Source organism: Genypterus blacodes, unplaced genomic scaffold (genome assembly GCF_046128005.1).
Source record: "Genypterus blacodes isolate CSIRO-AG114 ecotype Tasmania unplaced genomic scaffold, CSIRO-AGI_Gbla_v1 ptg000062l_1, whole genome shotgun sequence".
Lineage (NCBI taxonomy): Eukaryota > Metazoa > Chordata > Actinopteri > Ophidiiformes > Ophidiidae > Genypterus > Genypterus blacodes.
Window position 1 is genome coordinate 1,045,730 of NW_027466874.1, and position 14,626 is coordinate 1,060,355.

At 43.6% G+C, this 14,626-nt stretch overlaps 1 protein-coding gene across 3 annotated transcripts in view; it reads right to left on the bottom strand.

Annotated features, from left to right (window-relative positions):
- Nucleotides 1-344: 344 nt before the first annotated feature.
- Nucleotides 345-14,626, bottom strand: part of tns3.2 (tensin 3, tandem duplicate 2) — a 37,031-nt gene continuing 22,749 nt past the window's right edge. For 2 of the 3 annotated variants that reach the window (XM_076154357.1, XM_076154359.1), the window contains 11 exons: nt 7,564-7,720; nt 6,561-7,015; nt 5,926-6,009; nt 5,649-5,780; nt 5,029-5,121; nt 3,892-3,969; nt 3,670-3,747; nt 2,199-2,367; nt 2,032-2,100; nt 1,520-1,549; nt 345-1,304 (listed from right to left, as the gene is read on the bottom strand). In XM_076154357.1, the coding sequence (XP_076010472.1) occupies nt 1,163-1,304; nt 1,520-1,549; nt 2,032-2,100; nt 2,199-2,367; nt 3,670-3,747; nt 3,892-3,969; nt 5,029-5,121; nt 5,649-5,780; nt 5,926-6,009; nt 6,561-7,015; nt 7,564-7,720 (1,487 nt within the window). In that variant the 3' untranslated portion in view covers nt 345-1,162. The remainder of the gene's footprint in view (nt 1,305-1,519; nt 1,550-2,031; nt 2,101-2,198; nt 2,368-3,669; nt 3,748-3,891; nt 3,970-5,028; nt 5,122-5,648; nt 5,781-5,925; nt 6,010-6,560; nt 7,016-7,563; nt 7,721-14,626) is intronic. The other variant, XM_076154358.1, reaches the window with a different exon arrangement.

Below are 14,626 nucleotides of genomic sequence, written 5' to 3' on the forward strand. Positions count from 1 at the left end.
TCGCTCTCCCTTAAACTCTCTCTCTCTCCATTTAGGTCTTCAGGATTCTCTGTCTCTTTAGGTCTGTCTGTCTTTGGTATTCTCTCTCTCTCTCCTTAGGTTTCTCTCTCTTTCGGTCTCTCTCTTGCACACACTCTTAAACACTATAGCATAAACAATTCTATTCAGCTGTTTCTGAAGACAAATTGTAATTGTAATTGTATTGGGGGTCACGGTGGTGCTCGGGCTTACTCAAACACGCACACACACACACACACAGTATTCCAAACTACTTTTCAGTGAGGTCTATCATTTGGTGACTGATTACTGCCATCTATTGGCTAAAATATTAATTACTCAGCAAATATCTGGCTCTGTTTGTACTTTAATAAGGCAGAGAAGAATAAGATGAAATAATCAGTAACTCTTATAATTTAACATCTCTTCTGTTTGCGATGATCTCTTATTAAAATGCACTCGAGAACCATGATTACTGCAGGACTTTGTATTGGTGCCATTGGTACATAATAACTAAATTAGTAATGCAACAAATACACATTATGTAGCAGTCTACATGCTAAATACAACACAATATTTGCTCCACAACAATAAAGAGCATATCATGTGAGGTACACTTCTTTCAAACCTAATGTACAACATGTTAATATACAAAAATATATAACACGAATTTAGAAAAAAATGAAACTTATACACATCTGTAGTAAGGGATAAATACTTTGAGCAATATATAAACACAGTACAATAAATCCATCTTTAAGTACAAGGCGACGACAACATCAGCTGTGTCTCTCAGAGCGCCAAAGCTCTCACTGCTGGTGCTTTATGGACGAAACAAAAAGACTGACACATTTTTAGGGAGAAGAAAATATTCAGAATTTCCATCGGTATCAGAATAAAGTGTTGTGTGTCTTTGTGTTTATATACAGAGAGTCTCCACATTTACAAGAGTGACAGACTGGTTCACCTTTACGCATGGCTCCCTCTTGTGGCACTATTGTGCCACAAAATATGAAATCACAGGGGTGCAGCTCAGCGTGTACCACAAAGCATCAGAGTGTGTGTGGGGGACGTCCTGGCTGGGTTTTCTACAAGGTCCAAGCTCATATTTACAGGAAGTTGGAGCAGGTGACCAGTTCGTCAGTCCGCTCGCTTTCGTTTCCCTTTACTTCTTGTGCGACCCGATCATGACCTTTGAGACAAAATTGACGATGGCGCTGGCCGGCTGCTCGGGGTCGTGTTCGGCAAACAGGTGGCACACGTTTTCAGTCTCACTCTGAGACTTCCTGGCTACGAAGCCAAATATCCTGATGGGAGGTAGAGACAGAAAGAGTCGGAATTTTCAACTTTCAAACGTTCAACTTTGATTGGAAAGCAACGTCAACCCCGTGAGCTGGCTAAGACCAAATTAACCATTCCATTTTTTAGAGCTTAAACAATCAAATGTTTAAGGGACAAAAAGGAAAGTGAAGTCTAAAAGAATAATAGTGAAAAATAAACACAAATGAGAAGCAGTTCTTACTTTGCAGTGGAGCCGCTGCCTCTTGTCCATCTGTTTGAGACACAATGACATAATACAGTCATTACATCATTACTGGGCAACAAATGTATACATATCTGATAACAAATCTAATACACTAACTTATTATGGTTACATGCATTGCAATAGTCGTTTTTTCCTACGTATAAGGATAGAACTCAGTTCAGCACCAGATCTGATTACTTTTCCCCAAATAAGGTCACAGTGTGAGATCACTGAATTAAGTTAAGTGGAGCATTTAAGGCACACATCAGGCATTTTAGACTAAGACCTTAAATTAACTCTTCATCTAAACCAAATGGATTTTGTCTCTAATCTCTGACTTTTATGGCTTATTGCTACAAAAACATTGCCAGTGTTTTCATAAATCTTTCATGGCAGACAAACCGCACAAAAGCACATGCAGGGTCAGCTCCTACTTTGGTACTGGAATACTTGTCCATTAGTATTTTAGCTCCATATTGAGGTGATTAATGTAAAGCTGCAGCACTCACTTGCGTCCCTGTGGGTCCAGGGAGCAGAATATGACAGTGTTGACCGTGTAGTGTCTCCTGAAGAACAACCTAGAAGAACACACACATACAGAGGATTAGACACACAATCTGTATAGGCGTATTTGACGAGGTGAGTTTGAGGAGTGTGTGTGTGTTTGAGTGCTCACTTTCTCTGGTTGTCTGTGAGCGTGATACCCTGTGCCGACACTTTAAAGTGGACCACGGTGGAGGCCGACGGGGGGTCCATGGCGAGGGTTAGCGTGGTTGCCTTCTGGACAGCCTGATGTCCTGTCAGAGACTCCAGCTCCACAGAGCCCAGGTACCACACGTTACACGCTGCACAGTAACACACACACCACACTCATGAACATTTACATTGACTCATTTGGCAGATGCTTTTATCCAAAGCAATGTTTATATAAGGTTTTGAAAAAACAACACAAACAAAGATCTAGTCTGGAGAGAACAACAAGAGTAAGTGCCATGAAGCTAAGATCTAGTTGAACAATAGGATGAACAGTTGGTGCCATGAGGTAAAACCTGGAGGCAGTAAAGCTAAAGTTTTGTTTGTTTTTTGATGTAGGTAGACATTAGGTGTGAAGGGCTTTAGCGAGGGACTCAGCAGATTGAATGGAGTTTGGTTACTCATTCCACCACCTCAGGACCAAAAAGGACAAGAGTCTAGATTCTAGAGATTTAGGGCCAGGTTGTGGTGGGGCCAGGCGCCATTTGTGCATGAACCTGAATGACATGACAGCTCAGGTGCCATATTGGACGCTATTTTTGAAGGAGTTGTTTCTGATGCAAGCAGCAACTGGTAGCCAATGGAGGGCTTTGAACAGAGGAGTGACGTGTGCTATTTTGGGCTGTTTCTGGATCATTTGAAGTGAATGCAAGTGCTGGTTGATCTGCCAGTGAGGCATTGCAGAAGTCAAGGCGTGGGATGACAAGAGCCTGTACCAGGAGCTGTGCCCCATACTCAGACAAGTCTGATGTGCCTGATGTTGTACAGGGCAAAGCTGCATGACCAAGAGACTGGGGCAGCATGTTCCTTGAAGGTAAGTTGGTTATCCATCATGACAACCAAATTCCTGGTAGAATTTGTGGGATCAACTTGAGAGGAGTCGGGCTATATGCTGATTGTAGGTTAGAGGCAAGAAATTGCTGTGATGACAAGTAGCTCAATCTGTGATTCTGAGCTGTCTTTCATCCAGGCTAAGGCTGAAATATGAGTGTGAGGTACACTGATATCCATATCAAGAGTGCACAGTCTTCTTTCCTGATGCCATCTAGTGGTAACCCAATGTTAACACAGGACAAGTCGTCTGAATGGTTGTCTATGACATACAAATGATGTTTTCTAAGAATTTTTAACTTTTAAGATATAATTCAGATCGCCTTTGTCACATCTTGTATTGTTCGTGAAAACCTGCTGCACCTTGGTAAAGGTTGATACCAAAGCCAGCAATGACTTAATTTGCCTTGGTGGTAAAAACGTACATGGTAAATAAGGACCAGGGTTATCAATTCTTAAGAATGTGTGTTTTCTCCCATGTTCATCAGTCTGTGGGGCATTGAATGATTTGTTTCAATGTCCTTAACATTGGCAGGATTGTGTTCCTCTCTTGTAGTTGTTACCTGCTCCCTGCTTAAGGAGTTCAGCTGCTGAGTTGGTGGCTGTTTGTGTAGATGAGTCACTCAGTTCCTCCACTGGGTCTGGAGACACACACACACACACACATACACACACACAAACACAGACGTGTTTGATTGGAGTTTCAAAATAATTAATAATAATGCAAGAATAAATGAGAGAGTACTATTTAGCAGAAAAGTTGACCAAACACACTCAACGCTCACCTCTGTCTGGTAAGATGAGTTTGCAGGGCAAAGCCAGTGGAGTGATTGAATGCTGACAAACCAGGGCTGTGAGACTTCCTGTCAAGAGAAGTGAATCAAAGTGTCAAGAACATTTTATCAACAAATTTTCTCATCATAAAGAGAAAAAACTAGTGAGTCAGTAAACTGCACATGCCACTTCTGGCCACTAGAGGGCGCCAGAGGACAACATTTGACTCATCCGCTGCTTCACTGTAGTAACCTCGCTGGGGTCACAGTGGTGGATCATTAGAAGATGGATGCAAGGAGCAAACTGCACACTTGGCTGAGATAAAATCCTTAAGTCAGCACATGGAAATGTGAAGTCACTGCCAGCACTTTGTGCTGCCTTTGTTTTCTGCTGCTTTGATGCTGAAACGAAGGAGTTCAGCTGCTTATAGGCGTCAGCCTCAAGACTGGACACTTTGACAATGTTCAGCACAAACTGTCCATGATATTGCGCCACAAAAAGCAAAAGACGTTTTGTTTAAGTACAATTTTGAATATTCATCAAACCAATTTTGTAGGACTTTAACTTGTAATGGTATTTTTGAATGATGAAAAAGTGAGCGGAAACATTGCGTAATAGAATAGAATAGAATAGTATAGCATTAATTGTCATTGTACATGATAATACAACAAAATGCATTTGTGCTGTGCCTGAATCTTTGAACAGTAACAGCATTCAACTATGAATAAACAACTATGAATAAATAATAAACAATAAATAACAATAAATAAACAACACACAGTTCCATTCATACATTTAAACACAAGTAGTCCCATAGCTCAAGATGTCCCAATAGCTCAAGATGTCTCATATGACATGTCGCAACATCCCATATGACATCACATGACATCACATATGACCTTTGACATCACATGACATCACGACATCCCACTATGGTCATCTTCAGCTACGATGTCATGTGATGTCATATGGGGCATGGGACCAATTTACAGTTGCGAAATCTCGATCTGTTTTTCTGAGTAAGCTTACTTCAATGTGTTAAAAAGTAATTGTACGGACTGCTGCTTCTAATTGCCTATTTTTTAAATGCAGAGACTTATAATGTTAATGTAAAGAGGGACATGAATAACAGATGAGACAGTTCTTACCAAAGTAGGGCTCGTTGGGGCAGCCTTTGAGACGAACGCCTTTCTGCGTGCACTCTATGAGGAAGTGTCTCACCAGCTCGTTGGACAGATCTGCTGCAGAGAGACGACGAAGGACAGACAGAGAACAAGCACAAACTACTGTAATATTTCAACTTTAACATGATCCCAAAAGACAATTCTTAATTTGCAGGCTCAATACCAGACTGTCCTGATCAGCCATCAATCTTTCAAAAAAAAACAAAAAAGAAGATAATGTGTTTCTAATTCCATTATTGTGACAATGAGATCAACTTCACGGGACAAATCTATATATACTAATGTCCATAAGCCTTGATCGAACAGAAACGTGACACACTGATCAATATGAAGACATCATTTGCAATCAAACTCCATGCTGTGTGGTTTTGTTTGTTTGTTGTTGTCTTTGTTGAACCTGAGTATGATAGATGTCACCTCCTTATACTTTCTCACTCTTCTGCCAGGCCGTTGCTGCTCTATGTGCTTATCTTTGGCAAACGTTTCGTTATCTCGTTATCATAACGTTATTTTCGTTAAACGAAAATAACGATAGCGCACTTCCTCTCTCGGTATCTGTATCCCCCGCGTTTTCTTCTTCTTACCTTTCTTACTCTGCTGCACCACAGAAGGAGGGGGCGTGGCCACCTTCATAGCCAATCCGTACGCCCCACGAAACGAATGACTGTCTCTGACAATGAAAAAGCCCGGCTCTTTGTCCTTCAGCACGGCGATGGCTGGAGGTCAGAGGGAGGAAAACAAAGATTAGCTAAAGTTAGAACCGTCCGGCCTCTCGCTGTATATGGAGGAACCCTTTGCACAAGGGCACGTTATCAGCCTTGCAGTGCCCGTTAGGCTCGCCTGTTCAATTCCAATATTTACCTTGTTCTCTGGAAATGTCTGGCTTGTACCAGAACTTGGAAGTGTCCTGAACAAACTTCACATTGTCGTGCTTACTGCCCAGATCTGTAAGACACAAATCAAACCTCTGCATTAGCTGCCAGGCCGGCGGTGGCACAAATATGACAAATATGACAAATATGACGGGAGAAGAAGTGAAAGAGGTGAAGGAAGATGTTTTAGATCTTTAACTGAAGAATATGTCATCGCTTTCAAATACTGCATGATGTTGAGCTTTGGATTTTTCCATTTCCTTCTCTGCACCTCCATTCATTTGTGCAAAATATGAAAACCAAGTGATTTAGATTACACTACATTACAAAGAAAGACTGCTATTTCCTATTTATGATGTATGTAAAAACACAATAGTGTGATTTGCAAACTCAGTAGTAATGTAAATATCTTGCATGCGCACAGGACATGGACAACATGGACGTGTGACAGGAACGCTAGGCAAAGCTTTACAATCCTTATTACTTCTGCATACGTCTATCTCCATTGTTGGTCCAGATACTTTGTCCACAGTGGTCATAGTTGTCATAGTTGTGGTCATAGTTGTGACTGAAATCTTAATGGCACAGAGAAAGAAGGACCATCACTCTCACAGAGCGCTTTACCTGCTCCAGGTGATGGGGCCCCGCCGAGTCCTCTGAGGGGGTCAGGGGTCATGCAGGATGACAGGGGGATGCTGAGGCTGCTGCCACTTCGAGGGCTGGAAAATCCACTTAGTGAAGGCGAGCGGGAGCCAAACTCTCCTCCCTCTCCCGTCCTCCTCTTCTCAGGCAGCAGCGGTGGGGGGCCTCCTTCCCCAAGCCCCAGGCCCAGGTCCCCGAGGCCCTCCATGACCTCCAGCAGGCTGTGCTCCAGGCCTCCGTTCCCCAACAGCAATGAGGACAAGTCTGAGCTATCTGTCTCTCTGTGGGCCCCTGGGCCCCCCTGGATCCTCGGGCCCCCTCTGGGAGAGCTGTGGGCATTGGGGGAGCTGAGGCTGAGAGGAGGTGACGGCTGGGGTTGAAACAGGGAATTCTGGGAGTTTGTGGTTCTGTCCTGCCACCCTGGAGGTGGGGTGGAGCTGCAGAGGAGCAGAGGGTTAGTGTCATTATGGCGTGAGGTGTAAACATCTGATTTTGTGCTTCAGAAGAAATAAAAAGTGGGCTCATAAGGGTTCATTCAAAGATCTGATAAGCAAACAGCAAATATCTTCTCAATGCTCTAATTTACAAAAAAAACAATGATAAGTGACCCAATTCCTCTGGAACCTCAGTCTCCAGGTCTTGTTATTATACTTAAGTCTTAAGATGATTGAGCTTTTGATGGTTCATGAACTTGAATCGGAGCAGGTAGGCACATTCCAAAAAGCAGGATTAGTGAGTTAATTGGATTTGTTGAATTGGAATTCAGGTAAATCCTGGATTTTCTCTTCTAAGAACAGATCTCTGGGAAAACTGGATCTGGGTTCAGGTCACTATTCAGCCTGCAGCTTTGAATCATGGGTCAGGATCAGAACTTTTTAAGTTTACGCATTCATTTGTCTGATCAGGTTAGTCAAACAGATTCACCTGTGCAGTTTTACAAACCTCCATTGTGGTGTACCCCCTGTGTGTGTGTTTGTGTGTATACCTGTCTGTGTGTGGGAGGGGGCTACTTGAAGACACAGAGCACATGGAGCCAAAGATCCTCTGACAGGACGCCGGAGTGACGGACACATCCGATCTGAAGAGCTCTCCATCTGCGGAGCTGCCGGCGTGGTTCATACTGTCCAGGAAGCTGCGGGAACCTGGCAAAAAAAAAAGGAACCGTTAAGAAAACCAACACAACCCCCTTTAAACAAACAGGATGTGAGCTCTCATGCACAAACTAACTGGAAAAAATTCCCCGGAAGTGTCAGTTTAATGTAAATAATATCTGTCTAACCAACGACTGACGCTTGTGTTTGCTTCTGCTGAGCGACCTTTGTTTGGAATGTCAGTGTGCGATAAAAGAAGAGGAACACGCCTGTCATCAGTGACAGGAATTTGGTCTTTTGTTGAACCGTTAATTTTCCAGCTCTGTTAACCGCTCTGCCTCTCTGCTCTCTGATGTGATGCTCTATTTCTGGTCTTGATGCTCTGCTAAAAGCTTTATGGAGCGATTTGCACCTGGTGGTGGCAGCTTTCATGCCCGTGAAGGGACTAACCACTGGGTAAGGACAGTAACCGTCCCCCCCTTTTTTCTTTTTTTTTTTCTTTGTCCAGTGCTACAGCGCCACTCAGTGTAATTTTGAATATGAAACAGTGAAAAAATGTTCTCATTTTCAGATGAAAAAAGTACAGAATGAGAAATGACAGAGAGAGGCAGGGGAGGGAGAGAGGGAGAGAGAGGGAGAGAGAGAGAGAGAGAGAGAGAGAGAGACGAAAATATGCTGCTGAGGGTGTGTGTGTGTGTGTGTGTGTGTGTGTGAGTGTGAGTGTGCTTCCATACATCCTAACATGGCACTCTGACATTCCGATAACACTGTGTGTCATTCAGCAAACATGAGGGCAGGCCTCCTCAGGCGTCCTCGGGCCACCAGCAGGCCTGTAGAGCAGCATGAGTCATTGGGTCATAAAGACCTCCTTGTTCTGCCTTCACCCCATCCCCCCTCCACTCCTCTTCCTCTCCTTCCCTCCATTCAGACTCTTTCAGATGAAGGAATCTGGACTTGACCTTGAACAAGCAACATCAGCTCAAGTGGATTATATAATCACACGTGCCGACAAAGAACTTCTAGAACTTCTGAAAGTATAGATAACACTGAAAGGAGATCAATGGAATCAGTGAGCTGATTACTGGCTCATATTCTCACTTCAGGAATGTGAAGCTACATTTTTTGCAAATGTTTTTTGACTTGAAACAAAATCCACCTGCTTCTCCAAGGTATTAAATAAAGGAAAAATCAGGTCTACTACTGCATTGGAATCATTCAGACAGGACAAAATACATACATACATCAACCAGCGACACATGAACACACACACACACACACACACACACACACACACTATCCCACGCCTGGATTAGTACAAATGTACATTTATCTGTCTGCATAGTTTACATAGCAGTCATTACATTGGGCCATGTGTGGGGGTACACACACACACACACACACACACACACATTTTAGGCAGGATTACATTACACGCCCAAACGTTTCCCACCCATATTGCATTGGTGCCAACATTATTCACGCTGTATCATATATCTACAAGCGTGAATTTATGAGGAGCTGCTTATTACCTCAGTATGTGCAGTATCTGTGTGTGTAAGTACTGTAGCTTATTACCCCAGTATGTGCAGTATCTGTGTGTGTAATTACTGCAGGAGTACCCCATGTATCAGTTTGTTTGTCGGTAATTGGTGTTTGGAAATGTGTTATCAGTGTTGAGACGAATAAGTTAAACTGAACATAGTGAAGCTATTTAAGGGTGATTCAGTGCACATTGTCCTTCACTTCACCCAAATATATATAAATATATAAACGTTCTTTCCTTTAACTTTCTGCACATTTCTACAGTTATATATTTAGAAAATTTCATTTCATTCCAATGCTATCATTATATTATACTGTTTTCATAATTTAAGAAGAACGTTAACGCCATCAGAAAGAACGTAATTGCTGAAACTTCATTTGACATGAGACGTTATGGATATTGGCAACATTTCTACACGATTCTATTCTCATATTGCTTGTACTTTGGGACAGCAGTCGTAATCACAAACACAAAGTGAGACAGTCCGAAGACAGCAGGATTCCCCAAACATTCCCACAGTCACTGTCCGTCTCTCTGGGATGATTGGGATGAGAGAGAGAGCCAAAACGTTAATTTCCCTTGGCTCACAGCTCGACATTCCCATGGTTTCTGTCACATCTGCTGCTCCTCAGCTCAGCTCATCCACTAATTACAGAACAGCCAGAACTGAGGCTGACCCCACCCTGACCCCACCCTGACCCCACCGCTCATGACCTCCACTCCAGTGACCTCAGACCAGAGCAGAGCAGACGGAGCCTCACATCTCTCAGCTACAGCAGGAACGACCCAAACTACTGAACTCTGTGTGAAAGTGACTCAGCGCCTGTTAACCCCTACGCAAGCTAATGTTGTCATTAGCCTTGGCGACGCCAAAGCTATCATCAAAGAGCGTGTTTAATGACCTGCTTGTTGCTCAAAGGAACAAAGGCAATATTTGCACGGACAGACAGAGAAGTGGAGTGATGGTTTAATTGTGAACAAGCCTTCAGAACCATGAACCACGACCTCTGAACTCTGAGCATATCAGAACAGTCATCCGCGGAACTCAAGCTGCCAATTCACTTAACGTCGCTTTTTTGTTTCGCCTCACCAAGAGTTAGCAGCATTGCTACCTAGCAGTAAGCTATCCTTGCTGCTAGCATTGCCATCACTCTCGCCAAGCGAATACAATGAAAAGCAGCAAGACAACCAGACATCCCTTCTCTATATAGACGATGGAGCTAGCTAGCAGGTCGACTCTGCTGCTGTAGTTAATGTAGCAAAGCAGGTGCGTGGCTAACACAGAGCAACAGAACGCAACGGGACTATAACCCTCACAATTAGAATTACATTAAAAAAAAAAAAAAAAAACAAGTAATGCATTTGTTAATGTACTTACAGTGTTAAATTATTTATTTCTTTGGTAAGAACTCATATAAGAAGTTGGAGAACTATTATTATTGTGGACAGAAACACTGATGAGTCTTGTGCTGTATGCAGTGCTGAAGCAAACACACTTGAACACACAAATATATGTACAGACATTCATATGTGCAAATTATGCAATAGACACACATATGTACATGCTCACTCACACACACACACACACACACACACACGCACACACACACACACACACACACACGCACACACGCACACACAGGTGGCTCAGCCCTGATACCTTGCAGCGTCTCTTCACGTTGTCACACTTTGCTGTGCGATTCCCGCTTTAATGTTCTCCGCTCTGTTTTTCTGTCCGTTACTCTGGAGCCGCTCGCTCGCTCCGGCTCAGAACAAAGCCTCTTTGGTTTGGGTAGAACGGAGCAGAACCACTTCCAGATGGCACAGACCCATGTGGGCACCACTGCCCAGAGCCCCACAGCACACAGCCTTACATGTGCATACCTTCACCCAGACGCTGCTCCATTAATCTATAAAGCCCAGCTGCAGTTATCTGGAGATATCCCCTCATATTTCAACCCTCATGCTGCTGCTGAGGCTGTTGCATCATCGGGATGGAATGAAAAGAAAGAGAAAAACAGAGAGAAGTGGAGAGAAAGATGCAAAGCTCACAGCGGTCACATGTGCAGAGCGGCTGAAGAGCTTCTCTGTTGCTCCTGACAAAGACGCACTTTGCTCACACTCATGCATACAAACATTTTCTTGCCAAGCGACGTCAAAGTACAGAGAAGTGAGCCTACACACACACACACACACACACACACACACACACACAGACACACACACACACACAGACAATGATGGGCATACAGTTTAGCTTGAGTAAAGAGGTTTTACAGACTCCCTGCTGACCACAGGAATGCTCACACACACACACACACACACACACACACACACACACACACACACACACACACACACACGCACGCACACACACTTGGGCTGACAGGTCTTAAGGTCTATGGTTTGTTACAGCTGTCCACAGCCTTCATACACTTTAGCCTCTCGGGGGAATGCAGAGGGAAATGTGGCAAAAGAAGAAAAGAACGAGAAACCAAATGAGGTCATGACATCAACCTGAGGCCCAGAGTCTTCATGTGGACTCAATGTTTGACTTCCTCATAAGTTTTAAAATAAGAGCAAAGTTTCCGGTGATGTTTACAAAGTTCATTTAAGTGGGTGAAATTTGAAGGTAAAACCCAGACCAGCAGAAAACACTCAGTCAGTGGCCCAGTTTGGACGTTATATTCAGGGAATCTTGTATATTTGAGGATAGCTCAGCTTTGGAATGTGATCAGGTATTTAGCGTTTCCATCTCCATGTCAGTAAAAATCAATCAACCTCAAATCCTGCTGAGTGGAGACGCAGAGCTTTGTTCCATAGAGAGGAGACGCTAGCAGGAGGTCCTCAGTAAATCACATCCCTCTGTCCTGTCCGCGCTGCTGTTTGGACAGACGGCTTCATCGGATCCATGGAGCAAGAGGGGAGAGGAGAAGGTATGAGGCCAGAGAAGAGGGAGTGAAGAACAACAGCGCACAACAAACAAGAAGAGAGGGGGAGAGAGAGAGAGGAGGGTGAAGACTGTTTAACTTCACTTTGTCACAATAACAAAGTCTTGCTCGCGTTATCAGACAGTTCAAGGACGTCGCAAGGTTTCTCTTTGCCTCACATCCTCCCTCTTCCTCGCCTGACACTGTGGATCTGTGATATGAGACACCAGCCGCCTTCCATTACGGTCATGGTTTGGAATCGAAACGATATCAGGCAGTCTGAAATGTTTATTAACTTTGATGTTAATCTGTAGTTTGATTTGCCATCTTAGAGACAAGTGGTTTTTGTGACTTGCTGCGAGCTGGTTGTCTTGTATAAGCTCAGCTGTATCCTCAGGGATCCTCCGTCTTTGCTTCCTTCTTTCCTTTTGGTCCTCACAATCTGGACTTTGCTGTCAACATTTTCCATCCTTGAGACTTGCTGTTTTTGCTGTGCCTTGACCCCTATACTTCCTGTTGTCTTGTGAAACATTTCTGAGAAAGCAGAAATCTGTGCAGCATCTCTAAGTAACACGTCAGTAACCTTATGCTGTGTACAATATTAGACACTTTTTCCAACCTGGCACATGGGCACATGGTGGCTGACAACTTCCTGCTGCTCACATAAACGTGTACCGAGTCACACTGTGTTTGTATCTGTATCTGTAAAAATACACACAAAACCTCATGGAGCTCTTGCTCAATTTCTGATCATGTATATGGCTTTTGTTTGGCACACAGTTGACTGACAGCCAGGTTTCTTAGCAACCGCAACACCTCTGTGTGCCAACAATGTGTTCATTTGATTTAGGTCAGAGCTGCATGGGGTAGGGGCGGAGGTCTCTCAGTGTATCCAGAGGTGTCACATGAAAGTTTGCAAAGTTTGTGACCTACATTCGCTACCTGACTTTGACTTTTATATTTAACCTTTAAAATCTGAATCAAAGTACTCCTCTTGTTTTCCACTTCTACTCAGAATGGGTAAATAATTCATCTGTGCTGTTTGTATGAGGCCATAGTTTGGATCAAGATCAAAGGTTTGTGCCTTGAAAGCCAACATTGTGTTGGCTTGGGAAAAGGCTGAGAAATGGGTCAAATACCTGAGTTTGCCTCTGGCCCCCCAAAGTCCCAAAGTGCGCCCCTGCCACTGCCTTGTTACAAACAGTCTATAAACATCCACTTCCCAAAATGTTGGTCTGTTCCGCTCTGCTGTGGTTTATTTGTGGTCCATCTGGAAGTGTAGCATTACGCTGTGTGTTTAGGTTGAACCCCAGAGATGATGTCACACAGTAACGTTCAGTTCTGACATCCCCCCCCACACACACACACACCACCACCACCACCACACACACACACACACACACACAAAGCTGCTGCCTTCAAAGCCTGCTCAGATCAGTCCAGGTCAGTGGTGCAAAAAAAGAGGAGAAACAGCCTCTTTGGTTAACCACCAATAGAAAAAGAGTTCCATGACTCCACGATGGAGGCCAGGATCGCCTTCTACAGGATGAGATCATTCACAAAGCAGTGGAACAAACCATCTCACTGTCCCAGGAGGAGACGACTGAGACACAACGGACACCACTGCCCAGCGCATCTCAGCCAGCTCCACCAAAGCAGCAGCAGCAGGCAGAGACAATGGAGCAGTTTATCGTTTTCTGCTCAAAAGAGAAAGATGTGGAGGGGGTGGAAGAGAGAGTGGACACACATACACAGACACACACACACACACACACACACACACACACACACACACACAGACACACAGGCATGCCAGAAACAAATTCCAGAGACGTGGAGGAGAGAGGGAAGTGTTTCTGTGCATGTATGTGCACTCCTTAAAAAGCCCATGAGGGAGAGATAACGTTGTGTCAACAAGAGACAGAATGAGCAGAAAACAGAGACAAAACAAGAGGGAACGAGGCTGAAAGGGAAGAATGCATCTGAGTGAAGGAGGAAGAGTGGTGATGGAGAGATAATGGAGAAGAGAACCTCAACGTCTGTCAACAAAGTACAAGAGTGTAAGAGACGGAGTCAGAGACAGACATAGAGACAGAGACAGGATCCCAGTCTGATCAGTCAATCACCAATCAATCAGACCTTCCTTCCTATAGCAGTTACCATAAAAACGATACCACTGAAATCGCTTTACATTTCAATTAAATTGTAATTTCAAAGCACAATATAGGTTTAAAAACTGATAAGCATGGAGACCAAAATACAAAGCAACAGAATGTAAAACGAAGCTGAACATATTCAAAGAAAACAGACGGAGAGAGAAAGAACAGGATTCATAAAGTGATGATAACAGAAACATCACTGAGAAATTAGAGTGAAGAAGTTAAAATGTTTAAAGGTTTAAGGTTTCATAAATAAATAAACACATAAAACACCTAAGCTTATAATGTGAACATATCAACTCACATTTGTCTGTCACTGAGTCTT